This window comes from Pseudopodoces humilis, chromosome 4 (assembly GCF_049639895.1).
Source record: "Pseudopodoces humilis isolate 2021_Gansu_Grassland_sample_001 chromosome 4, ASM4963989v1, whole genome shotgun sequence".
Lineage (NCBI taxonomy): Eukaryota > Metazoa > Chordata > Aves > Passeriformes > Paridae > Pseudopodoces > Pseudopodoces humilis.
In genome coordinates this window covers 16,581,931-16,608,815 of record NC_142203.1, presented here as the reverse complement: position 1 = coordinate 16,608,815, position 26,885 = coordinate 16,581,931, and the positions used below count along the sequence as shown (strand labels likewise).

The 26,885-nt window shown below is 40.5% G+C and overlaps 1 protein-coding gene across 2 annotated transcripts in view; it reads left to right on the top strand.

Moving 5' to 3' along the window:
* MCTP1 (multiple C2 and transmembrane domain containing 1) overlaps positions 1–24,565 on the top strand; it is a 219,798-nt gene extending 195,233 nt beyond the window's left edge. For both annotated transcript variants that reach the window (XM_088054091.1, XM_014259098.2), the window contains 4 exons: positions 14,889–14,998; positions 17,702–17,811; positions 21,503–21,600; positions 22,660–24,565. In XM_088054091.1, coding sequence (XP_087910217.1) covers positions 14,889–14,998; positions 17,702–17,811; positions 21,503–21,600; positions 22,660–22,731 — 390 coding nt within the window. In that variant the 3' untranslated portion in view covers positions 22,732–24,565. The remainder of the gene's footprint in view (positions 1–14,888; positions 14,999–17,701; positions 17,812–21,502; positions 21,601–22,659) is intronic.
* Positions 24,566–26,885: the final 2,320 nt, after the last annotated feature.

The window sequence follows — 26,885 nt, the reverse complement described above, 5'->3', positions numbered from 1 at the left end:
GAACAGGAGTTCTTATCTCCCACATTTGATAAAATAAAAACTTAACTGTGTGTTTGTCACCAGATATGAGGCCTTTTGATAGAGATTCAGAAGACTTTAAGGAGATAAATACCTCCAGAGATGAAATAGTGTTGGCTTACTATCTTGTTCTTTGTGGTCTTCACAGAAAACAGTGTTTGGAAGGTAATTACTGAAGATAGGGTTTTGAGCAGTGGCCAGACTATAAACCAGTATTTCACAGTCTATGTCTGTATGTTTTTCTGGGCAGTTTACTCCTGCCAGTAAAGGACTAATGCATTTACTACCAGCTACTTCTGGGTCTATTTCATCAGTCCACAGAAGGAAGTCTGCCAAGTGTTAGAGCCCTGTATATAGCTGAGTCTCCTGCTCAGGGATAATCTAGGTGCCTATTTATGGACTCTACTTTGGGCACCAATTATTAGTTGAATTATTATTATCTGAGGAATTTTCTCACAGAAATTTCTGTTTAAGCAATAGAGATTTTTTGGCTTGTTACTAGAAATCAAGGATGATTAGAGGAGTTCTTTACTGATTGCAGCACGGCTATACTTTTGCTTTTGCGGCCAGAGGTGACAGACCCTAGCAGGGTTGATGTTTGAGGTGTTTTCAGATGCCTGTGTTTGGGGAAAGGGGTCAGGCCTTGCCCCTTGCCCTGCCCCACCCTTAAGGCTAGTATCCTGGCTGGCAGAGCTGCCAGCCATGGCACACCAGAGTCAGGGCTCCACTCTACCTTATTATAACTCCTGAGTGGCCAGATGACCAGCCAAATCACCCACCTGTGAGGAGGGCCCATGAAGGCCAAGGGGTATTTAAGGCCAAGCAGGAGGCCAGCATATGTTTTCACCCTACCTGGTATTGGAGTTTCTCTCTGAGCACCACTGGAGCTGAGAGCTGTATGTGTGCTTTTCTCTATCTTTTCTGTCTTTCTCGCTTTCTTCTTCCAATTCCCTCTTCTCAGAACATTGTAAGTAACTTAACATTGAAAACGTTTAAAGTTTGCTAAGTAAGATGGGCCAAGTTAGCATAGTTGATGTTAATGTAGTTAATGTGGCCCAAGTATTTTATATTGATTAGATGTTGTACTAAATCTTTTGCCAAAATTGTCTATTTTTCTAAATTTTACCCGTGACCTTTTGTCTTGTTTTGACTTCTTGAGAATATCTGGTTAGCATTTCTCACGTGCATCTCACCCAGAGTACAGGAACCACTGTAAAGTCCTTGTATTGGGGCATTACAACAGGTAATCCATGAGCCAAGCAAACAAGAGTTCATGTATCTTCTGGTGGCCAAGTGACACGACCATACCACTGATGGCATACCTGGGCTGACATTGTAGCCACCCTCTGTGTCTACTACAAGTTAGTCTGGTTTGCCTTGGTTGATGCAGTGTGTGCAGAGGCTCTATCATACCAACTTGGGCAGTGAGGGTTGTTTTGGGAAGATCCACCTGGAGTCTTTTTCCCAGGCACCATCTTGAAAAAATTTCAGCATTTGCTTCTATTCTCAAAACTCTCCTTTTATGATCTGTGGCTTTCTCTCCAAATAAGAAGCTGCTAGTAGTACAGTTATCCATGATAAAATGTTCAGAGTTTTATTCTCTGTACTTAAAGCTTCTTTTTTTTTTTTTTTTTTTTTTTCCTTTCTTTTCTGTGTTAAACCCTTTATCAGAGTCTGCTTTTGAGTCTGGCTTATTTATTTCTCTCACTTTCCTGGTCATTTGAAATGTTTTTAAATGCACTTTCACTTGAAGAGGAGAGAGGTTTGGGGTTACAGATATAATCCTTTCCTAAATTGCCCTATTTTGTCATGGGGTTGGAAGCACAGTCTGTTGAATAAAAAGACTCACACAGCATGGATTTTCTTTAGGGACTTGTGTAAATTAGCTCAACAAAGTCTAGAGCTAGTAATTTACTTTGTTTTCCTTTGGTTTCACCAAAAGGAAAATACAGCTCTGGCTGAAAATCAGTATGTAAATGTTAAGTATTAGTATTTGCCAAGCAGCACATTAGTCTTTAATCTACAATTTCCTGTGAAAGAGGAGGAGGACATCTTTACTTCTCAGTCTTTACTTTGGGCTCATACCCTTTTTAAAATTCAGGTCAGACCATCAACATCAATTTGACTCTGCTTTCACAGTTTGTGCTCACAATATGCCCTAGCAAATCTCTTGCTTTTCAGGTACCTTAAGCCTACTGCAAACAAATCACACAAATGAAAAAGTAATAAAGCTTTGTATTAAGTTTTGGTAGCTCTGTATTATACATTTTATCTACTATATAAATGACAATTATGTCCAGAAAATTGGCAGTTGTAGTCATGCAAATGGTGAAATTGATTCCAGTCACAGCCCATCTTCAAGGCCCCAGAATTATCTTGCCAAGTCCCTTAAAGGGGATTACAGGTTAGTTTTTTCTTTTACCCAGAGTTGGACACAAAGGAGAAATACTGACAAGATATTCCTCAAGAGTCAAAACAGCAAAAATTTTACTGGAAACTTTAGAAAATCAGAGAAGTTTGGCAGAAGTTTAAAGCAACATTGAAACAACACAAAAGCATTTCACAAAGCATTAATTTAGCATTAATTTAGCAAGCTTATGGACTTAGGTCCATTCAACTTGACAGACTCCAACCCATCTGAGCTGGAGTTATTTAGACACCAAGAAGAAAGAATTAGAAGAAAGAGAACAAAGAGTAAGACAGAAGAGATATAGAAAAGAGCAGATATGATGATCACCAGTGGTTCCAGTGGTCAAGACATGCTTGCCTCAGGCTCTGACGTGAGTACCCTTTGGCTTTTCTGGGCCAAACCAGACGGGTTTTCCCTCAGGTGGGACATCTGGTAGCCACTCTGGGGCTGGATTAGGGGCTCCAGGGGCAGGTTTGGAACATTGCCTCCACTGTGCTGCTGCAGGGCTGGCATACAGGCTCTAGGGTGTGGGGTGGATGGAGCAGCGCACCGCCTCACCAGGGCAAGGCTAGTGTGATAAATGAACTTATGAATAAAAATTCGTAGAGGTCTAAATAAATATATTTTTAGCTATAATAATATAAAATATAAAATACAGTGTGGCCAACAAGTCCTTCCCCAGATCTAGTCGCGAATTCCCATTCGAGAGATAACGATCCTAGCCGGCGCCCATCAACCGAAAAGAATGAGCAGGACACGGGCCATCAGGCTGACAAAGGGACGAGCTCGGACGAGATACTCATCGCCGGACCTGAACACCCCGCCTTGCAGGCCACTGTTGGGGAAGCAATCAGGCTGACAAAGGGAAAAGTCCAGCCGAAATATCCGTCAGCTCCAACCCGGATCCAACCACCCCATCCAGATGGCCCGAACCAAAATGAAATCAAGGAACACTCAGAACTTCTTTACATATGAGGAGACTCTGCCCGGACGTCTATTTGACTCTATTCTCCAACGCCAGGAAATCAATTCATCCAACAATCAAGGACCCTTGGTGAATGGTGCCTGCCTGGAATTTGGCCTCAGGACACAAAATCCCTATAAAAACCCAGGCCAGAGAACCCTCGAGCGTGGATTTGGGAACACCTATACCTTTGGGTATAGACCCCTGTCCACCCAGCGCTGCGCTGTTTATTTTATTGTGGTTTTTTCTCTCGTTGTTTGTGATTGAAATTGTTTTATAATAAATTGCTTTTTATATTAACCCTATTTTTGCCATTGCATTTATAACACTAGTCTTCCCCTTACCCCACACATGCAACCAAAATGCATCAAATCAAGACAGCGATCTCCTTCCAGTCTCTCACACCATCTTTCTCTGGAAAGGAAATGCCAGTAGTGTTTGAAAAATCAGTTATTAATGTGAGAAATGAACTTGTAAAAATTCGTAAAAATCTAAATAAATGTATATAACAATAATGATATAAAATATAAAGTACAGTATGACACACAAGCCCTTCCCAGATCTAGCCACGAATTCCCACTCAAAGGATAATGATCCTAGCCGGCGCCCATCAACAAAAGAATAGACAGGACGCGGCCCATCAAGCTGACAGGAAAAAAAAAAAACTCCTCAAACTGACAAGGACAGGCTCGGTGACCATCAACGGGGAAGAATAGGCAGGACACGAAACATCAAGCCAAAACGGAGAGGCACCGACGAGATATTCATCACCGGACCCGAACACCTCGCCTTGCGGGCTACCGTTGGGGGAAGCCATCAAGTAAACAAAAGGAAAAATCCAGCCGAAATATCCATCGGCTCCAACCCGGATCCAGCCATCCCATCCGGATGGCCTGAACCACAAGAGCCACTCAGAATTTCTTTACATATGAGGAGACTCAGTCCGGACGTCCATTCGACTCTATTCTCCAATGCCAGGAAATCAATTCATACGACAATCAAGGACTGTTGATGAATGGTGCCTGCCTGGAATTTGGCCTCAAGGCTAAAAATCCCTATAAAAACCCCGGACAGTTTACCCTCCTGCGTGGATTTGGGAACACCTATACCTTTGGGTATAGACCCCTGTCCACCCAGCGCTGCGCTGTTTGTTTTATTGTGGTTTTCCCTCATTGTTTATTTTTTTTATAGAAATTGTTTTATAATAAATTGTTTTTATTTAACCCAAATCTGCCTTTGCATTTATAACAGATTGGTGCCGTGACTCGGATCGGAGAAACTGCGGGGAATCTCGCTGCCCAGGACGGGTACCCCCGCTGATTTTGGCGGCCTGGTGAGTTGAGAACCCCCGTAGTTCATTCCGATATCCGAACCAAATTTAGGCGGAGGTAAAAACCACAATAAAAAGGATAAATCCGGATCGGAGAGCTCGGAAGGCACGGAGCCTTCGGAAGCCGCGGCTTACTTTGCTCGTAAAACGTCTAGTGCGCACAAGGGACACCCACGCAGGAAAATAGCTGTAAGTACTGCTGGTTGAGCGGGCGATCGGGCGAGTGTGTGAGACGTGATCTGATCACGAAGCGAGTGCGGACTTCAAGGTCGCGTTTCCATCCTCCCGCGAGGGAATTGGCCGGCCGCGAAGGAAGCGATACAGAGTGAAAGTTTTTTTTTCCCTCGACACACACTGGTAAAACCTGAGACCAAAGGGTGTCTCGGGAACTGATCGCAAGGTACTTGGAGGGGAAGGGACGTCTTGTCGAGCTCGAGGCTGGTAAACCCTCTTAGTAACGGACCCAGGGAGAGGTCCAGGGAAGAATCAAAAGTTCCGATTACAAGAGACCTCAGCTCAGCTCGCTGAAAGGTGAGTATCGGCAAATTAAGACCTCATTAAACACAACGCAGAAACTGATATCGACTCACGGAGAAGTCGAAGAAAGGTAAGAATATATTTGCGAAGTATAGGGCAGAAAAAGAGTAAGCTTCAAGGAAGAAGCACAGGAAAAGATTCCTCCGATCAGGGGGAGGAATCACCAGACATCCCACTGGAAAGTCCCTTGGGGTGGATGCTAAAACACTAGGAAGATTGTCCCCAGAGGAAGGGGAAATCAAAGGAGAAATTAATACATTATTGTATGGAGGTTTGGGGAGGACAGGAGTTGAGAAGTCACCTCACTTGGCCAGTGTTAGGCACATTTGAAAAATGGACGTGTAACAAGTTGTTCTCCTATGTGGAGAACAAGGTCCCCTCAGATCCTGAGGAGAGGGAATACGCTAAGCTCTGGGTAAATGTCAGAGTAGGGCTATTCCCAATAAAGCAAAAAGAAAAACGTGAGTCGAAAACTGAGTCCTGGGAACCCCTCGATCACTTACCACCCCCGTATCGAGGACCAGCGGGACCTTCCTCTGCAGATCAAGTAATGCCCACAGCACCCTTGGGCCCCCGAGACCAACCCACTGAGATACGTGTGTCTCAGACGGGAGACTCAGGGCCAGCAGCGATGCCGGCAGCCCTTCCCCTTTCCCCGCCTGTAAACACCGTAACCACAGCAACCTCCTCGGAGGTTTTTTCTGCGCAAGGCTGGGGAACACCCTATCCATCCCTGCCGGTCCAGCCGCCACAACCGGGACCCTCCCATACAACGGAGGGAACTCCTCCCTTCAACCGGGTGACGGCAGAATTCCCACCATTAATAACAGGGAGGCAGCACACAATCACCAATTCCCCTCCCGCAAGTAGAACCCGTTTAAGAGCGAGAATGATAGATAATGAATGGGGAGAGAGTGAAGAGGGGCACCGGTTGTTCCCTCTTAGGGAAGTACCGACGGCCCCTGGAGTGATCAGTTTTGTGAATGTCCCCCTTAACTCTGGAAATGTAAGAACATTTAAAAAAGAGATGGGGCGGTTGTTAGATGACCCTCTCGGAGTGGCTGAGAGGTTAGATGAATTTTTAGGGAGTAGCATTTATACCTTTGACGATCTTATGGCAATCCTGAGATCACTGTTTAATCCGGAGGAAAGGGAAATGATTAAACAAGCCGGGATCAGAGACTGGGACAGACGCAATCCACAGGGGATGCCAGGTAACCAGAAATGGCCTAGCGCAAGCCCGAGCTGGAATGCACAAACAGAGGAAAGCAGATAGAACATGATGGATTTAAGGAGCATGATTGTACAAGGTATAAGAGAAGCGGTCCCTAGGGGCCAGAATATTAGCAAAGTTTTTAGAGAGTGTCAAGGAAAAAAAAGGAACCACCCACTGAATAGATCGAGAGATTACGGCGAAGTTTACAGATTTACTCTGAGACTGACCCGAACTCTCCTGTGGGGGAGGTTCTGTTAAAAAACACAATTCGTTGCTAAATCTTGGGAGGACATTAGGAGAAAATTAAAAAAGATCGAGGAGTGGCAAGATAAAAGCCTCCAGGAGCTCCTAAGGGAAGCTCAAAAAAAGTATACATGAGGAGAGAAGATGAGAAGCAGAAATTGCAGGCTAAGGTTTTAGTAACTGCAGTAAAAGAAATCCAGAAACAAGAACAGATGCAGGGTAAGTTTAAAACACTACCCGGAAAAAGTCGAGGTTCTCACTGGGCAGCCCCGGCCCCACGGAGAGAGAGCCCGGAATGCTACTACTGTAAAAAGGTAGGACACGTTCAGCGGAATTGTAAACAAAGAATAAAAGATGAGAAAATTTTTCAAGAAGATTAAGAGTGTCAGGGGCTCTTTAATTTAGAGACCAGAACATCCAAGAAGCCCTTGATAAAATTAAAAGTGGGCCCCTAACGACAAGAAGTAAGTTTTCTTGTAAGATACTGGGGCAGAGAAAAGTACCCTGCAGAAATTGCCATACGGATGTGTGGCTAGCAGAGAAAAAGTTTTTGTAATCAGTGCAAAGGGAGACCCCTTTGAAGTACCTATAATAAAAGATGTGGAAATAGAATCTGAAAATAAAATTTGCTTAGGGAATTTGCTATTAGTAGAAGAAGCAGATTACAATTTACTGGGAAGGGACATGATTGTTGCTTTAAGAATTAATATCTTGATTAAAAATTCTGAATTAGTGGTGAAAATATTTAAGTTGACTCCTAAAAATGAAGAGAAAATAAACCCTGAAGTATAGCATTCAAAGAGAGAAGGGAGTTGAAACAAATAATTGATGACCTCCTAAACGGGGATACTTTAGAGCCTTGCATGTCTCAACACAACACCCCCATCCTGGCTGTAAAAAGACGGATGATAGCGTCCGATTAGTCCAGGACCTACGAGCGGTAAACGCTAGGACCCGGACTAGATTCCCGGTGGTGGCCAACCCCTATACTTTACTAAATAGACTCACACCAGAAGATGTGTGGTATAGTGTGATTAATTTGAAAGATGCTTTTTAGACTTGCCCTCTAGATGAAAGGAGTAGAGATTATTTTGCATTTCAGTGGGAGGACCCAGATAAAAACCGTAAGCAACAGCTAAGGTGGACGGTCCTCCCCCAGGGGTTTGTGGAGTCTCCGAACCTTTTCGGACAAGCTTTAGAACAAATGTTAACCCAATTTGCTCTTGAAGACAGGACAAAGCTTTCACAGTATGTAGATGACTTGCTAATAGCTGGACCGACTGAAGAGAGTGTGAAGAAAAGCACGATTGCCTTGTTAAACTTTCTAAGAAAGAAAAGTTTGAAAGTATCAAAATCCAAGCTGCAATTCACAGAGCCTGAAATAAAAAAATAAAATACCTCAGACATTAGATATCTCAAAGAAAAAATTAGACCCGAAGAGGGTAGCAGGCATCCTTGCATTGCCTGCACCAAAAACAGAAAGGCAAATTAGACAAATTCTAGGGCTCTTAAGATATTGCAGGCAGTGAATTGAGGGTTTCAGTGAAAAAGTGAAGTTTTTGTATGAAAGATTAAACACTGACAAGCTGAAGTAGACTGAACAGAATGAGTCTAATTTCCAGAAATTAAAAACTGTTCTTATGACTGCCCCAGTACTAACTCTACCAGATACGAATAAAGAATTCCAGTTGTTCGTGAATGTGAGTAAACAAACAACACAGGGAGTCCTGACTCAGGAATGGGCAGACAAAGGGAAGCCTATAGGCTTCAAAGATCTTAGATCCAATCAGTCGGGGTTAGCCTACGTGTTTACCAGCAATTGTAACAGTGGCTCTGTTAATAAGAGAAGCAAGGAAAATAACTTTTCCTCCCCTAGTAGTTTACACTCCCCACGATGTGAAAAACATATTGCAGCAAAAAGCAGAGAAGTGGCTGACTGATTCCAGGCTTCTAAAATATGAAGCCATCTTAATCAGCTCACCCGGTTTAGAATTGAAAACCACTGCACAAAAAATCCTGCTCAGTTTCTATTCAGAAAAAATTAGTACATGATTGTTCTAAAATCGTAGAGCTGCAGACCAGATAAGTTACATCAACGCAAACTGTGATTGTTTTCCATTTATACATTTTAAATGTGCTTGTTGTAAACAAATTTGAGTAACCCACTGTTGGGGAGAGTACAAACCTAAGAAACTGTGTACCAATTGTCTGACTAAAGAACAGGAGCTGACTAGCCGTTTCTTAATACTTGTCACCCGGGCGAGGTTTTTAGAACTTGACTCTCCTGAGTGGTACCTGCTTTTTCAAAAGGGGATTAGAGGTAAACTAGACTCCAAAGCAAAAACTTTAAAAATTAAGTGCCAAAAGACAGTCAAGGTACCGAGCAGGACAGACACAATTAAGTCGTCTCGGTGGGCTGCTTTCAAGAGAAGGTACGCCATTAGGACTACAAGGGCCCCTGAAGAATATCCTTGCTGCCGAGAAGATGGTAATCCCCGCCGTATATTTCTATACGGGCGAAGGGCAAGGCAGAGGGATACACCGGTGGGGAATCCTGACTGTCCTGAGTCTAGCCGTGTGCTTAGCCGAGAGAATGATTCCCGAAGTACCTCCGGGGGAGCGTCTCCTGGGGAAGTGTGAGCAGTGTCAGACTGCCACAGATACCAGACGAATAGTTAACTACTGTCCTCCGGAACGTTGTTTGTCTAACAGCACTCAGTATAATCTTTGTGAATTAAAGGGGAAGGTCCAGTGTTACCACTCAGGGGCAAGGCTTAAGAACGGGCAGTCTAAAACTCCTATGAAAAGAAAGACTGAAAATTCCCATTTCAGGTATAAGAAAGAAGTGGAAATGATTCCCCCAATTCCAATCTGCAGTCAATGTAACAAAACGGTCTAGATAGGGGGGGAAAAGACAATCCACCTTTTTGGCATATTATGCGGTTAACCCTTTATGTTACAATAAAGCGAATTTGAAAATGTGTACCATGGGAGGGAAAGTATATTGGGAAAGTAGAAATTTAAAACATGAAAAAAAGGCTTTTTTTAATAATGAACCGATAATCCTTGATTTGTTAAAAAGTAGTGATGACCGGGTATGTTTGCAATTCAACCAAGTATTCTGCTTCTCCAGGGATGAGGAAGGGGTGGACCCTGAAAACAAAATATAAAACAACTAACCCTAGAGTTAAAGAGGCAAGAAGCAGAAGCTCAGAAAAAGAAACTAGAACAGGAGAGGCTTAACTCTCTTAGTGAACATTATGAGCAATTAGAGAAACAATACAGCAATTGGGGGTTGCCAAACCCCAACCAGAATCTTTTCATAGATCTAATGCAAGAAATAGCCACAGAATTAGGTCTATCTAACTGTTGGATCTGTGGCGGTTTAAAATCAGCTGAAAGATAGCCTTGGAAGGGAGAGGAACTAACCCCAGAGTAACTTCTAAAAATGAGAAGGCTCTAAAATATCAAAAACAAAACAAAAACCAGAGAGAAAAGAATTCACTGATTTAGTAGGCTATACCCCGTGTGTAAGCACACTCACGGTGAATTCGGAAAGCAAAACAAAAACCTGGCAACCTGAACCACCCGCGGGCTATTGGAGTCGCTCCCGGGGGAATAACTGTGAATAGATGGAAATAATTGAACTTTACTGGTACAAAAACTCTGGGGCCAATCCCTTCCATGAGCTAATAGGATTGAAGGAATATTGAGATGATCCGGCAAAGTTGAACAAGGGTTGAGAAGCTCCTAATAGTATATATTGGATATGTGGAAAAAGGCATACAGCGAGCTACCCAGAAAATGGAAAGGATCCTGCACACTTGGAATAATTCGGTCCTTTTTCTTTACTCTACCTAAAACAGAGAGTAAATCATTGAGCCCCTCTCTTTGAGACATTAAACAGACAAAGGAGGGAATTAAAACGGAAACTACCAATAGCGGGAGGCAACCAGAAGTGGAACGAGGAAGAATGACCTGCCAAAAGGATCATTCAATATTACGGGCCCGCTACTTAGGCAAATGATGGCAGCTGGGGTTACAGAACCCCCATTTATCTCCTCAACAGACTTATCAAGTTGCAAGCGGTGGTAGAGATAGTTTCCAACCACACTTCAGAAGCCCTAGAACTCCTAGCCAAACAACATTCTCAAATGAGAGCTTTTGTGTACCAAAACAGACTAGCTCTCGATTATCTGCTAGCCGAGGAGGGAGGAGTGTGTGGCAAATACAACGAATCCGAGTGTTGTATGGAAATAGACGATTACGGAGAAACAATAAAAGGATTGGCTGCTGAAATTAAAAAGGTAGCTCATGTGCCAGTCCAAAAATGGAATTCAATCCTACAAGCCTCCTGGTGAGACCAGATATTCGGGCAAGGAGCTTGGTAGAAGAAGCTAGTATTTTTCATCACTTGTTCAGTTGCCGGAATCATTTTCCTTCCCTGCTTAATTCCTTGCTTCATCAGACTAATTCACTCTGTTGTGCAAGGAATGCAGATTGCCACACTTCCAATTGATCCTGAGAAAGCGCAAGGGAGACCTACTCCTCTCTCTAAACTAATGAAATTAGAGGAGGAAAAAGAAAACGAAAATGTGATTAAAGCCTTAAAGAATTTTTGAAAATAAATATAACCTGGCACAAGCATATAGTGAGAATTCGTTAACAGACTGGGAAGAAGATGAATGTGAGTAAAAAAAATTATAGTCCTCCCCTGCAGAATTGGATGAAATAACACGAATTTTTAATGTAATGAATTATTAGGCGGGGGACTGTGAGAAATGAACTTGTAAAAATTCGTAAAAATCTAAATAAATGTATATAACAATAATGATATAAAATATAAAGTACAGTATGACACACAAGCCCTTCCCAGATCTAGCCACGAATTCCCACTCAAAGGATAACGATCCTAGCCGGCGCCCATCAACGAAAGAATAGACAGGACGCGGCCCATCAAGCTGACAGGAAAAAAAAAAAACTCCTCAAACTGACAAGGACAGGCTCGGTGACCATCAACGGGGAAGAATAGGCAGGACACGAAACATCAAGCCAAAACGGAGAGGCACCGACGAGATATTCATCACCGGACCCGAACACCTCGCCTTGCGGGCTACCGTTGGGGGAAGCCATCAAGTAAACAAAAGGAAAAATCCAGCCGAAATATCCATCGGCTCCAACCCGGATCCAGCCATCCCATCCGGATGGCCTGAACCACAAGAGCCACTCAGAATTTCTTTACATATGAGGAGACTCAGTCCGGACGTCCATTCGACTCTATTCTCCAATGCCAGGAAATCAATTCATACGACAATCAAGGACTGTTGATGAATGGTGCCTGCCTGGAATTTGGCCTCAAGGCTAAAAATCCCTATAAAAACCCCGGACAGTTTACCCTCCTGCGTGGATTTGGGAACACCTATACCTTTGGGTATAGACCCCTGTCCACCCAGCGCTGCGCTGTTTGTTTTATTGTGGTTTTCCCTCATTGTTTATTTTTTTATAGAAATTGTTTTATAATAAATTGTTTTTATTTAACCCAAATCTGCCTTTGCATTTATAACATTAAGAACTGTAGTTTACTCTAGGTAGCTCATGTGTTATATTAGATAACATGGCATTTTGCTGTAAGAAAATAAGTGTAGTTTTTCCCTCGCCCAGCTTATTTTTTATGCAAATATTTGGAACAGGAAATAAAAAACAGTTAATAGTTTTGGGACATGTGGGTATAGTTGGAATAGTTTAAGCAAAGATGAACCATGATTCTTCTGACTGCCTCCTCTTTCCTGTGCTGTTTTGTCTAATCCTGCCTCAGAGTATGTCAACAAATTTTCTTGAAGCTCAGAAGGTGCAGTGGGTTGGAAATAGTGATCCTTTCTCTGTCTCTTCCTGTCTTTATGGTTTTTATGGGAAATTATTTAAAACTTACATATTTGTGGATTGTCTGGTTCTGGCTAAGACAGGATGAATTTTTGCAGGAAATTCCAGTACTCTAGGTGGTGTTATGGCTGGAACCCAGAGGTTATTTTCTATCATCTCATATCATTGTTGGGGGTGGGGGAAAGGGATTCTCTTCTGGGAGGAGGGGTTCCTTTTGGCTGAGTAAGTGTGGCACTGGCTCTGAGCCAGAGGGAGCAGTCAGGGTGGTGTGGCTGCAGTCAGGTTGGGCTCTGCAGTGAGCATTTCGCATGTAAATCACTCTCTCTTTTGTACACTTTTGTTTTTAATATTGTCGCTGTTGTTCATTTCCTTATCTCACTGTTGTTCCCAGTAAATTGTTTTTATCACAGCCACAATCTTTTGTGACTCCAGTTCTCATCTCCAGCCCACCACAGGGGTGGGGAGGGAGAGGGAGTGAGCATGCAGCAGCAAGATTTGGAAAATCTCAGTGGGAACACTAAATTGGAGAGTGCCATTCCTATATCATGACATGGAGAAAGGTACAAATTTATCATGTAAGATACCTATAAATTAAAACAGCCTCAAAACCTTTGAATGTAAGCACACTTGAGTTCTGGTTCTGCCACAAAGGGCACTGGTTTTGTTAGAGTGACATAATTCTTTTCTCAAACAAGTTAATTATAAACCAAAATAAATTTACATAGAGGGCAGAATCTCTTAAACAAAACTGAAAAGGCAAGGGGTGTACATATTGAGTTAGTAGAAAAATAACTGTATGTCTTACTGTTCACTTCTGCTGTACAAGGAAACATTATACTAGAAGTATGTGTTTTACAGGAAGGAATAGAGCAGGTGCCTATTTCCTGATGACAAATGAAGCATGCTGGTACATGTTGCACATCTTCAGAAACTGTATACCTGAGAGTAATGGTGTCATTGCAAACACTTCAAGAATCCAGTAAATATTAAGGAAGTAACTTACATAAACAACTCTGTGTTGCTGTTCGGCACTGGATGTAGTAGATATCACTGGTTGTGATCCATTATGGTCATTCTCAGAACACAAAAATATTTCTTTGTGATACAATAATTATTAATCTTATGTGAGAATAGAAAATCTTTTACATTGCCTGAGAAACTAGTGGTTTTGCTTTGTCAGAAGTGCTTGGTTTATAAATTACACTTAATCACTGAAAGTATTTTTCTCATCTCTGTCTGCTTCTCTCATGGTTGTTTTTTAGATAATCTGTGTTCTCTAACTAAATACTTTCAAACATCTTCACAGGTAATCTTGCAGAACCAGTGATGTTGAAGTGATTAAATGATAAATCATGTTTTCTTCCAATCTAATTTATTAAGATAGCAAGAGTGAACAAATATACTGCCTGATAATTATGTACCAGGGGAAGAAAAGAAAAATGAAATACAACATATATTTCTTAGATGCTGAACTTTGGAGTCAATGACAGAGATGGTTGTATCATGTGGTTTGTGATGACAAAAAAGTTGAATGTTTTTAATGAAATATTTTCTTACAAGTACACAATTCTCTTTCCATTTCTTATTTTCAGAAAATAGTAATCACATTCAAACTATATAGGGTAATATGGCAACAACCCATTGGAAATGTTGAACTTTGAATGTTTGAATTTTGGCCTATCTGTAGTCTGTAAAAAATGAAGAGAAACAATTTATTATTTTTTTGACATGATGATACTTCATTTAATACATCTAATGCAGTATTGTTAGCCGTTTTGGATTTGATGCTGAAAACATGTCTGGATTTCAAGATGGATATTTGGGGGAAAAAGAACAGCTCTCTATAGGAACTGAGTTTTCCTGGTTTCTTGCTCAGTGCCCTCCACAAAAATGTTTATTTTCCTCTGCCTACATCAGCTCAAGAACCAGCATTTCAACAAACTGCCTTTATTTCACCTTATGACTCCTGTTGCTTGAAAGAGCACACAACATACATGGCTGGCGCCTTCAGCATGTTTAAAACCTAGAGACCTGTCTTACTCAAATATGTGTTTAGAAACTAACACAGTGACAGACAAAATTGTGTGGAACTCAGCGTATATGCTAAACCATACCTATTGCAATAAGAACTGTTCACAGGACAAGAAATTGTTTTCTTATTGCAGGTTTTACCAATTCCTTTTAAATGAATCTGTAACGCAGGACCTTTTGAAACTTAACTGATGGCTACACAATCTTTTTCCTACAGTCAGAAATTCTTTTACTCAACTACTCCTATTCTTTTATTTAGGACAGTGAAAAGAAAGGATTTATTAATAGGCTTTATGCCATCCAGGAGGTGTGTGTCACTGTCCAGAATATCCTAGATGAAATTGCTTCTTTCGGTGAAAGGATCAAGAAGTAAGTGCTGACACAGGTGCTGGATTGCTCTCCAATACCCTTTAACATCTTTTCCATGCAGAGATATAAAATGTTAGACTTACTTATTCTAGGGAAGCCCATTGTTCAAACTCATCTATATTTACTTTGCTTTATAGAGGCCCTCAGTCAGTGGAAATTCTGTCATATTAATTCTGGAATTTATAATTACATTAATTGAGACAAAAATAAGAAGTAAGGTTTTTAAGTAAAACAGAATGAGCATCTTGTTGGGAGGTGTTAATTAAAAGCAATAATAAAAAATGCAATTTTGATAAATGAAATAGCAGTACTGAATAGGGGCTTCATATTTTAAGAATGTACACTTTATTTTTAAAAAGTTTTATTTATAGGTCAGCAAAACCTTTCCTTTAGAATATTTGTAATTTGTATCATCAAATACATGGTATATAAAAATTGACAACAAATCTAGACATTAAGAAAGAGAGGTTCTGAGATATACTGCAGGAAATGTACTTGTGTATTTCTGGCATGGTCAGTGGACATAAGCACAAGTTTATTACTTGAGGTCAGACAGGTTCCAGAAAGACACCTTCCAGCTGTAAGCTGCAAAGCATGGAGAGGATTGACTTGCTGTTCTGCACCTTGAAAGCCAAAAGCATCTTACCAGTACCCAATTTACTTTTAGAAGTGAATTTTAGGAAACCAAAATTCTTGGGTGGAGGTCAGTCTGCAGGAATCCTGAGGATCATCTCTAATACTGTCCTTTTCTATCCTGATGACAGGAAGATTGCCATTTATGCATTTAAGGGAGTTTTCCTTCCTAATTTGCCCTAAACTAAGACAGTCCCTAATAGGAAAGCCTGAGAAAGTGTTCCCATAGGGATAATTCCAGGCAGGCTGTGTTCACAGCAGGAGAGGCAGGTGCAAGCATATCATATCATACAAGTTTTCCCGTTACAAAAATGAGCCAGTCTCTGAAAAAAACCCTTTATCAAAAGGCTATTCGTGGAAGTTGTCTTGATGATTAAGTAGTTCTAATTGTGCCTTTTGGAGGTAGGGTTTGTTCTATTATATACCAGATGAGAGCTACAGAATTTTGTAAACTGAGTGAGACTATAAATCTTTGTAATTTGCTCCTAAAACTATAATGGGAAACCTGTACTGAATGCTGTGTTAACACAGCCCATAAGGAGCTTTGCTAAGTGAGGAGCCAGTGCTCGCACGCATCATGGTGTGTCTGTGATCCATTGCACAAAGCCGAGACACAGGAACATGAGCAGACCCTCAACCTTCTGTTCATCCCAAATGCCTACAGGAAAGGGGAAAAGAGCAGGTGTCCCCTGAGGATAAAGGGAGGGGTCCTACACTAAGTGACACTACCATAATGTTAGTGGAGACATGTCAAAATTGTCAGGGAAAAAAGAAGACAAACACAGGAAGCCAGAGCTCATTATGAAAAATATGGCTTGCAATTCAGATAATTGCAATTATTCATCTAGAGAAGCCAAAATAATGTAACCACATTGATTGAGAATGTAGCTAGTAGTAATACTTTAAAGTGTATCATGAGACTATTTAGATTTAAAGCCACATTTTCCTTCTGGATAAATGTCAGGCAACACTTTTGAGATGGCATTGCCTTCCTGGAACAAATCCACTGAACCCAGCTCCCCTTAACCAACATTCCTATGGGACATATTTATAAAATTATCATCTGGTCTTTCTCTCTTCACTGAACACAGAGGTTGGAGAGCCACAGCACCCTGTTTTAAGATCAATTAACTGTCCCTTTCTCACACTTCAGTTTTGCAGAATGAGGTGACCTGCAGACTTTTACCAGAATAGAGTCTGGGATGCTTAGTGAGGATGTTTTTATCTGTGACTTTTTTTGGAAAGGTAATGTCCTGAAACCCTGATGGGATCCCAGAAATTCTCTTCCTTTATTCATATAAATAACCGTTACTTATAACCTATTTACTTATTTCAGGGTTTTTATTACCTTTTTTTTTTTTTTCCTTTTGACATTCAGAGCATTTTTATTTCTTCTCTCAGCCACTGCTGTTGCATTGTCCCTGTCTTCATGACTAACTGTTCTATCCCCTCCTTTTTTTTCCCCCTGGCCCTCTCCTTCTTAAGAATGGATGAGTTTCCACCTTTGCATAGCCGTGCACTTGCCTTTTCCTTTTTCCCCAAAGCTGGAAGGCACCTGGCTGAGGTGTGCGCCTACACCTCAGACAGAGGGGAATATCCCTGTTCAGCCTTTAACTGCTTGTGCTGTCCTTACAGTGGAATAGGGAGGAGATAAAACAAGAAAGCCTTAGTAGTACTCTTCCAACTATTGTATCCTACTCTCCCATGGTGTTGAGAAGAGAATGTAGATTGCCTGTGCGAGTACATTTGCCTGATGCTGAAACTGGGGTTAGGCACTGAGATTTCTGAAAAGCAGAGCAGTGATTCACCTGGCAGATGTGCACTGCTGGGCTGGGAGAGGTGAAATTCAGCAGGCGAGTGGGCAAAGCCAGGACCTCCTTTCATTTCATTTCCACTGACAGTGGGTCCAAGCCCAGACACTCCCTGATGAGTGGCAAATGTATCCATGCCTTCATCAGTAGACTCAGTTTGTTCTCCTTAATGGAAACTGACACTTCTCCCACTGTCCTCTGCTCTTGTATTGGCTTTATTGGCTGACCTCAGTTCTGACTTTTGTTAACTTTTCTCTAGTACATTCAACTGGACTGTCCCATTCCTGAGCTGGCTGGCAATTGTTGCCCTCTCTGTGTTCACAGTCATCTTGTATTTCATTCCACTGAGATACATTGTCCTTGTCTGGGGTAAGTAAAGCTGTTTTAAACTGCCTGTACCGCTTTATAATCCTGGTTTTTAATGAATGACTTACACTGACAGTACTTTTTGGTATTTATGGCCATGAAGCTGCCCTATGATGGAATTAGGAATGTTAGTTAAAAATTGCAACAGTGTAAATATTTAGGACCACCTGCAAAATGCATTTTTCTTGGCTGGCATTCTAGACTTAATCATACTATAAACATGTAGCCATGAGGATTCTTCATATATCAAAATGTAGCTTTGTCTAGATATTACTCTGATTTATTTTCACCACTTATACATAAACAGAGACATTTCAATCTATATAGTGCATTTAGGACAATACACCTTTTTTACTGCAGTACTTTATCTTGTGAAAGTGTATGCAAACATAGCAGCAAGAAACCTGTTTAAGGGGTCACCTTTAGTTAGACAGAAAGGAATAGAGGGTATTTGGCTGGTTGATAATGAACAGAAACCCTAGGCAGATGGGGGGATGGAATTATGATTGATCCAAGATTTCACTACTTGTGTTTATATCTATTCTTTATACTGTATTTTAAAAGCTTCTGTTACCACATCTGCTGTAAATAATGCTTCTTTCATTTGTATATCTTTTCATGCATCTTACACCACCAGCAGCTGTACCCTTACCCAGCAGCACAGACTTATGGAGAGCACAGTCTCAGTTACATCAGTGGCTAGATTTTCTTTCTGAAGAGAGAATAGCAATCACACTTTTGTGACAAACTTTCGAATTCAGGAGACAGCACAAAATCACTGAACTGACTCCAAAGAATTTATTTTTTGTTTACTGGTCAGTAATTTTCTGAGAATGTTTTCTCAAATGACCATAGCCAAAGCAATAAAGAAGGTATGAACAAAAGTATTTCTGCAGAACTAACAAAAGCAAGCATATGGGCTTCCTTTCCTTTCCTGTCTTTGACTTCTTCTTATTTCCCCATACCATGCATCACTTAAGTGTAACCCAAACTCTTAGTTTGTTCCCAAAATTTCATTTTTTCTAGCACACACACAGGAAGTTCAAGTATTTGTCTGTGTCCTTTTTCTGTAATTTTTCAGATGGGTCTGACATCTTGCTTTTTTACATCAGGTTTGATACAATAACCAGAGATTATAATACCCCTCCAAGAGCCACATAACTGTAGAGCCAGAACAGTTCTTTGAAAAGCTCATGACTCATATTCCTGTAAGTGTCACACTCCCACAGAAATATCTCTGTTTCAGGCAGAGTCTCAACTCCCAAGCCTACCAAACCATGGATGGATAGCATAAGGATAAATTATTATAAATGCACCTTGCACTCTCTTCAGCTCTTCCCTCCCTGCCTTCAAGTTACATAGGCTGTGTTGAGAGAACTTCAAGCCCCTTTGTTCACTTGAGGTTTCAACTCCACATTTTTCTCCGGCATGTTTTTGTCCTTTTCCAGTGACTTTTTACTCGGCAAGCATATGTGGATCCCTTCTTTAAGAACCTTTTGCTCCTGCATCATGACAAGAGATCAGACAGGCACTGCATAGGTGCACGTCCCACAGTTCAGACCTCCTCAGAATGAAATGAATCCTCACAGAGATATGTCAAGCTGAGCATAGCTTTGAGCCACTGTCCTTTCAAAAACTGCAGTATTCCAAACGCCTATGTATTTTCTCCACCATTGCACGTTTCTAGCCTCTCCTAAGTATATTTATTCATCCTATTCATCCATCCTGCCTGTGGAAACCATTGATTTCTCTTTTTATTTCCGTAGGAACGTTTGAGCTGGTCTGTAGCAGCACCTGCCCATTTTGTTCTTTGGAAGATAGAGTTTTTAAATGAAAATTTCTTCATATTATGTCGCCCTGAAAACTCAGCTTCTGAGCTTGCTAACATAGTTTTCTAAGGACTTTCCCAGGACAGTAACTGTAAACATAGATATGTGTACATTCTTTCTGTTACACGGCTTGTGATGGGCATCTCTCATGGCCAGTGCAGTGAGAAAGTGTTATCCTGACCATCCAATCCCTGGCCATGGTAAGAAGCCTATAAATCCTGGGAGGGAAAATAAACTCTGCTCTTTCTTTACCACACCTCAACCTGTGTCCGCGTGATCTATTGATCTTCAGCGGTAACCATATTATGTGTCATCTTTGGTATTGCTGTCTTCCTTCTGTGCTTCCATAGGGTCTGCCCCTTTCAGCCTGCCCTAGCAAGAAATTCTCCATCCTTTCCTGGCTGTCTCTCTCCCAGAGGAGACTACCAGTCCTTGAAGATGTGGTGTGTTAGATGGAGTGGAGCAGGTAGAGAGGAACCACCTCTCCATCCTAATCCCACTTGATGAAGTCCTGAGTCCTGGTAACAGATACAGCTGTTTATGTGGAAAATACTATAATTATTTTAATCTGAAAAATTTCAAACTGTTGGAAAAGACCAATCCCCTTGTTATATTCTGCTTCTTTTGTAGTGTCTCCTCTCATCTGTGCAGCACTTTTCCTTTCTCAAGGTTTCATGTGCTGACTGGTATTTTTCTTTATCAGATGTGGTTAAGTGAGATCATACATACCACCTGAATTCACCACGGGTGGTCCAGTGGCCATGTGCAACGAGCAGCGGTGTTCACCTTAAATTTTGCAGTCACTTGTGATGCAAAGTATCTTCTTAAATGAAGGTTCTTGAACGTCAGATATTCCTTCTGAATACTCATTATCCAATACCATATAAAGGGAGGGCAGCATCTCCTATCTATGCAGCAGAACTGAGGATTCATGCTGTGGGAAGCTTTGGGTGTTGTTGACACTGAATCTTGCATGCCTCATCCAAAGGCTTTATGTCCTTGCTAAAGCTTTCTGAAAAGTTTGGGCACCAAAGACTTTGTAGAAGATAAACTATGTTATCTTATATCTGATAAATTACACAGAAAAGCATATTTTTAATAGTGTCCTGGCTTGCTCCTGCTCATGTGAAAGTCAATGCAGTTTGCACTGTTCCTGTCCATATTTTAGATGTGTTCCCAGAGCCCACAAACCAGGTTCTCAAAGTGTATGAATCTGACTTGCTATGTAATGATAAGAAAACAAGTATAATTTAAAAGCCCGCTTTCTGGTTATTTTGTGAATTATTTTTCTTGGTGCTTCTGAACTCTAATTGTCAGTAGGCATTATAAGACCATGATGTCTAAGGGAGACATATCCTCTCTTCTCTGCACTGCCATCAGCTCTTCTCTATCTGTCATTCCCACACAGAGGTTTGTGCAAATTCCTCTAAAGTCTTCATATGATGCAGACTTCACGGCTTCCCATATGTTTCATTGTCCTTAACATGAAAAATACTTCCCTTGAATCTTCTGAATCTTTTATAAATCTTGTGTCCTCCAATTAAGCTGATTCCTGCTCATCTTTTCTGTTACATTCTGTTTATGCCTCTGCTTTTCCCAACTTCCTCATAATAACAGTTTTAGTTACTTTCCAAAAAAATATATTGAAGGAATTTGAAAATGTCCCTAGAACTTTTGCCTTTTGAAACAGGAAACCACAGAAGCAGAGTCCAGCCTTTGGAGCCTGAGTTTTCAATTAATGCATTCAGTGCTACAGTCAGGATTCAGAATGGATCCTAAAATCTGTTTTAAAACTATGACAACAGTATGTATTTTTTGATATCTTATATATTATGATAGTAACATATGAATTTTCACTTTTGCAGGCATCAATAAATTTACAAAGAAGATTCGAAATCCATATGCAATTGATAACAACGAGCTACTTGACTTTCTGTCCAGAGTCCCTTCTGATGTGCAAGTGGTGTGTATATTTTTTCTGTTTTGTTTTTTTTTAAAAAATAATTTTTAATGCAGTTACTTTGCTTTACTATTACATTCTTTGGCAGAAATAAATTGCAAAGTCAAGCTGAGGATAGCCCATAAACCATAAGGAGGCTGCTAGAACTTTTTCCAATGAGAAAGAAGTTCCTGCATTGGTTGTACCTCTGAGGATCCATAGGAGCAATCAGTAGAAGGACAAGTGTTTGTGAGATGGTAGCAGATGCCAGGGCTCCTATTAAACAGCATCCAGCATGATGTGAATCTGACTAGGATAGGGCACAGTGGAAGTGCTGGAGCGGAGGCTCTCAGGACAGGCAGAGAAGGAACAGGAAGGTCAGATAATGGAAGAGGCAAGCAGCATTGCCCAATGTCTTGTGACAGCACTCTCTGAGAGCAGTTTGGCCTTTCCACACATGAAAGCTTTTGCTGTGGCCTCAGTTCAACAGTGCTCATAAACTCCTTAAAAATAATTTTAAAAAAAGATGGTTGTGAATTACAGGCTTTTATGATGCAGCACACAATACCCAGAGCAAGCAAGATAAGATAGCATCAAGTACATAAATCATAACCTGTGTCACAAAGATTATGGACTTCCCGTATTTCTAGTTTCAGTTCAGAGCTGGTATTAAGTAGGAGATATGGGTGCAAACACCCTCTCTGTATCTGATACCCTCCATGGTAGACATTTAGAAATAACCAAGTTTTTAAGAAATATTATGAAGAATGGTATCCAACATGATTCAAGATGATAATGTTTATTGTCTGCTAGAGCTTGTGGAGAAAAAAACAAAAAAAAGTAGTAGTTTCTAAGTTTACTTTGTTATTTCCTGGTAGGATTTTTCCTGGTGTTGGTTTTCCTTCTTATTCTAGATCTGTCATTCTGTTGTTGGTTAATAACATCTGCAAATCCTGTGTCATTTTTAGGGGGAAAGCCTCTTTTTTTAAACTTTTTATCCCGTGGTAGAAAAAAAAGATATCTTTCTTTTTTTCTAACAAGTGCCATCTGACAACTTACTTTCTGAACTTTGTGTTTAAACAGATGCAATACCATGAACTGAAACAAGATTCTACTCACAGCCCAAGCAAGAGAAAGAAAAATAATCCTGCCTAGCCAACTTCATGTGTTGAGGAGACCAGCATCTGCCAGGGGAAGATAAAAGAGCAAGCCTAAAAAGCATTTCCTTTCTCTAAGCTTTTTATTTATCTTGCCTTTTTATCTAGTGCGGAGATTTTGTAACAGTATTAAAAGGCGTTTCTCATGGAAAATCTATTTCTCATTGTAAAGACATTTGTTTCAGGTAGGATTTTTGCCATTTTAAAGCAATGTAAAACATTAAATGAGTCAATCTAAAATGGAGAAGATATACTACTACCTGGCTGTCAAATATACATGAGATAGTCAAACCATGCCAACTAAACCTACAAAATGTTTAACTTTAAATCTGACTCAGAAATTTCTCAGATTTTATTTGTGAGCATTAATATTTTTATCCAGTAAGTCATCATTACAATTTTCTATGTTTTATATATTGCAAAAGAAATACAAAGTAGTAGGACCTACTGCACTTAAGTTTTAGCAGATTTTTTTTAAATTTCAGACCCTGATGTTAACTCCTGGTGCAACATTTTTCTATGTGGTAGGACTGCTTATAAGACAGTGAGAAACACCAAGTGCAAATTTCTTTCTGAAGCTCCTAAGAGCAGTTCCTGCTGTCTTTATCATTCCATTGTTATGACCTAAAAATCTCCGTTTCAAAATACTGCCAGGTTTGTAACTGACTGCCTATCATGTTTTTTCTACATGTACCAATAGTCTTCATTTGTACTACATAGCTTAGCTCTAATGGGTCAAACTAACTCCATACTGCTTTGGGTGTCATGCTGTGAACACTTTTTGTGCACATAACTATTTTAATATGGATATCTTGCAGAAAAGGTTTTTCATTCAAATCACAAGATCATATTAATATGCTTTATGGTATAACATTACCTGTTACCAATGTGAAATACCGTGTAGAGGAAAAGAATGCAGTTATGGTAAAACTGATATGCCAGGGTTTTTTCCTTAGTTAATAATGTCAGTTCTTCTGATATGATCTTTCCCTACTGCATGGAAACTGCATTATCTTATAAATTACGTGGAACATAGATGATAAACATTTACATTTCAAATGTCTTAGTGGCCACTGCATAATGAGTACTTGGGGATATATTCTGGTAGCTGCATGCAGACTTCCACACTCAGCTCCCCACATAGTGAGCAGAGTCTCATTCCTGAGGGACTACCTGTGCACAGCTCCTCATTATAGTTCCCAGTGACATTGAAGGGGATTTTTTTGCCCAGGGGAGAGTGACAGGACTGCATCCTCAAGGGGGGCTGTGGTCCTCTCTGGATTACCTCTCACTGGTTGCAATTGCAGATGAAGTTATATTGCACTACTTTAAAAATACTTTTTGAAAACTATTTAGAAATACTTTGCAAGCACATGTGAATATGTATTTGTCCAAAGAAATACGTGTTAGCTGCATTGCTCATGAAGGATCATCCTGGATTTCTTTATTTTGCAGATAAGATGATAGCCAAGTTCTTACATGACATTTTACTTTGATCCTTCTGTTGTATATTTAAAAGAATGCCAATCAAATGAATGGTCTGCAGAAAGCCTTGGAACTAAACAAGCTCTTGTTACATCATGACTTTGAAAGAGTTTAATTTTGCAGCTTGTGTAACCTTCTGGCTGTATCCTACATGTATGAAGAGCCATATACTATTGGTGAAATCAGAAGCACTGGTCGGCCTATTTTGTTTTAAAAAAAACAAATTTGTGACCGAACAAGATGTGAATGTTTGTTGCCTGTTGTCAGTTTTGCACATTTCTTTAATACACTGCAAGCCTTGTACCTTCTTAACCAAGTTGCCCACCAGCCTGTGTGCAATTTCTTCTTGTCTCACAATTTCAAATGTCTACTTTGGTGGTAATATCTCAGCTGATTATGCACGTTTCCTGCATTAAACACACTTCTAAGCATCACTCTATTAGATATTCTGAAGCCTCTGTCTTTGAAATCCTATGTTGTAGTTCTTCCTTAAGTGCTGCGATGGGCAAGTGAATGAAAACATTGTATTTCTTTGTGCAGGATTTTAGTATTTTAAGTTCCATAACATGCGGGATAGGGGGGGTGGGGGGACACACACACACACAAAAACATCTTTTTGTTGAAAAATGGTGAACTTCTTTTAAATGCCTTGTCACTCAAAATTGATCTCACTGAAAATGTAACGCACAAAGGCAAGGGTAAGAATGTGTATTGATTAAATAGGATTCTCCTGTCACAACAAGACAATTTAAAATCACAGTTTAAAATAGTTTGTGAGTGAACCCGTTTTCACTATTTGCAGTTTGTCTATGCTGCTTTGTGTAGGTGGCCTCTGCAAAGAGCCAATCCTGCCTTATGCCATAAATATTCCAACATATCTTCCTTTTCCTTTTCCAGACTGATTCTGAAGTCCATTTCTACCCTATTGGATTTGGCAGACTTTATTCCGAAAGCAATTTGCCCATGCATAAACAATAAAAAATGAATAAGGCATTTCACAATCATGAAATTGTTACTGTTCTCAGAAAATAAAATTTAACTTCATGTGGGTTCATAGAAAATCATTAGTTTAGTTGGAGTCCATATTTAGATTGCATGTCAGAGCACTCAGAAACCACTAAGGCTGATTAATCTGAGAGGATGCTGTTGTATTCCTGCTAATAACTCATAGTACAGAGCTTGCTTACCCTGTTTTTTACAGCTGTTCCTCTTTGTAGAAGCACCTAAGTATTTTTCATAACAGCAATAAGCTTTTAACTGGAAGAACTGCTGTATTATAACTTAATATTTTAAATCCAAGTTTAATAACCCCAAGATTTTTTTTCTATTGCAATTAAACTAACAGTGGAATAATGAGAAAGTAATTAAGCAGTCTGCATACACTCTATCAGCTAATTTGATCCCTGAGAGCATAGGCTTTACCAGCAAGAGGAAGAGCTGCCAGCCAATGCACTGCATGATGCTAAGGTATTTCATGTGAAGATAATCCAGGAGCATGAAGTGAATGAGATAAAGGAAAACTTACTCCTTTCATCATTGTTAGATTACACATGCATGTATACTACACAAAATATAATGAAAAGCTTTGAAGCTCTCTGCTCAGCAGCCACTGATGCCAAAGTGCAGTTTGACTTGACTTGTGGTTTAACACAGACTGAGTGCTTTGTGGCAGAAACTCTTCAGTTGACACTGACCCACTTGCAACTTGCATCTGCACATCAACTCCCAGAGTCTGCTCAAGCCTCTACCACCTTCTCACTGAATGGTAACAGTAAAAGGTATTGGCTTTTTGTTGAGCTGGGTACTCAACAAAAAAATCAGTTTTCCAGTGATGTTTTTGCCACGTTATAGGACTAAACTTGCTGATTTGCAGTGTGGTGCACTGACCATTTCTCTTACTTGCAAAAATTTAGGTCTCAGAACCAGACTGCTGGGCACCTCTATCCTTGAGTTACATTCATAAAAGGAGTTTTTTTGCTGCCTCTTGAATAAATTGAAAAATATTTTCCTTCCTCATAGGATTTCTAGCCCTGGGACACATAGCAAGTTCAACAAGCAAGTGTACTTGTATCAGGAGGAGTCTGTTGTTTACAGTCATGCGATAATGGCTTGATCAGAAGAAATGGGTCTGGAGACTAAAGAAGCCTTTCCCTACTGTGTTTGTATTCTTCAAGCTGAGTATTCCTGAAGACATCTGTTGGGAAAACGGAAGAGGAAATGGGGAAGAGCCTGGATTGCTTGATAAAAGATTTACTGAGAAACTGGTTAACTACCTACTATATCTAATTCTTGTAGGATTTTTTTTTAAAGGACTGGGATTTGTGTAAAAGACAAGTCTTTCTGCACTAGAAGTAAGTATCTTACTTGTTCACTTGTTCAGTGACTGCAATTTGCTGAGGCAGATTACAGTTTTGGGAAGACTGGACTGGAAAAGAGTTGGGGAAGAATTATAGTGGATTATAATGCTGAAAGCAGCAGTGTTTTCTCTCCATGATGCAGATACATACTTTTCCCTGACATGCTTACAGAGACCTTACAGCTTTGAGCTTGCAGCTCAAAACCACAGTCACATTCACACAGTTCCAACAGCCACCCCATTCCCCATCTCTTCCCAACTTCACACGTTGCTCATGCCATGCCATTGGAGTTGGCCCTACACCTCTCAAT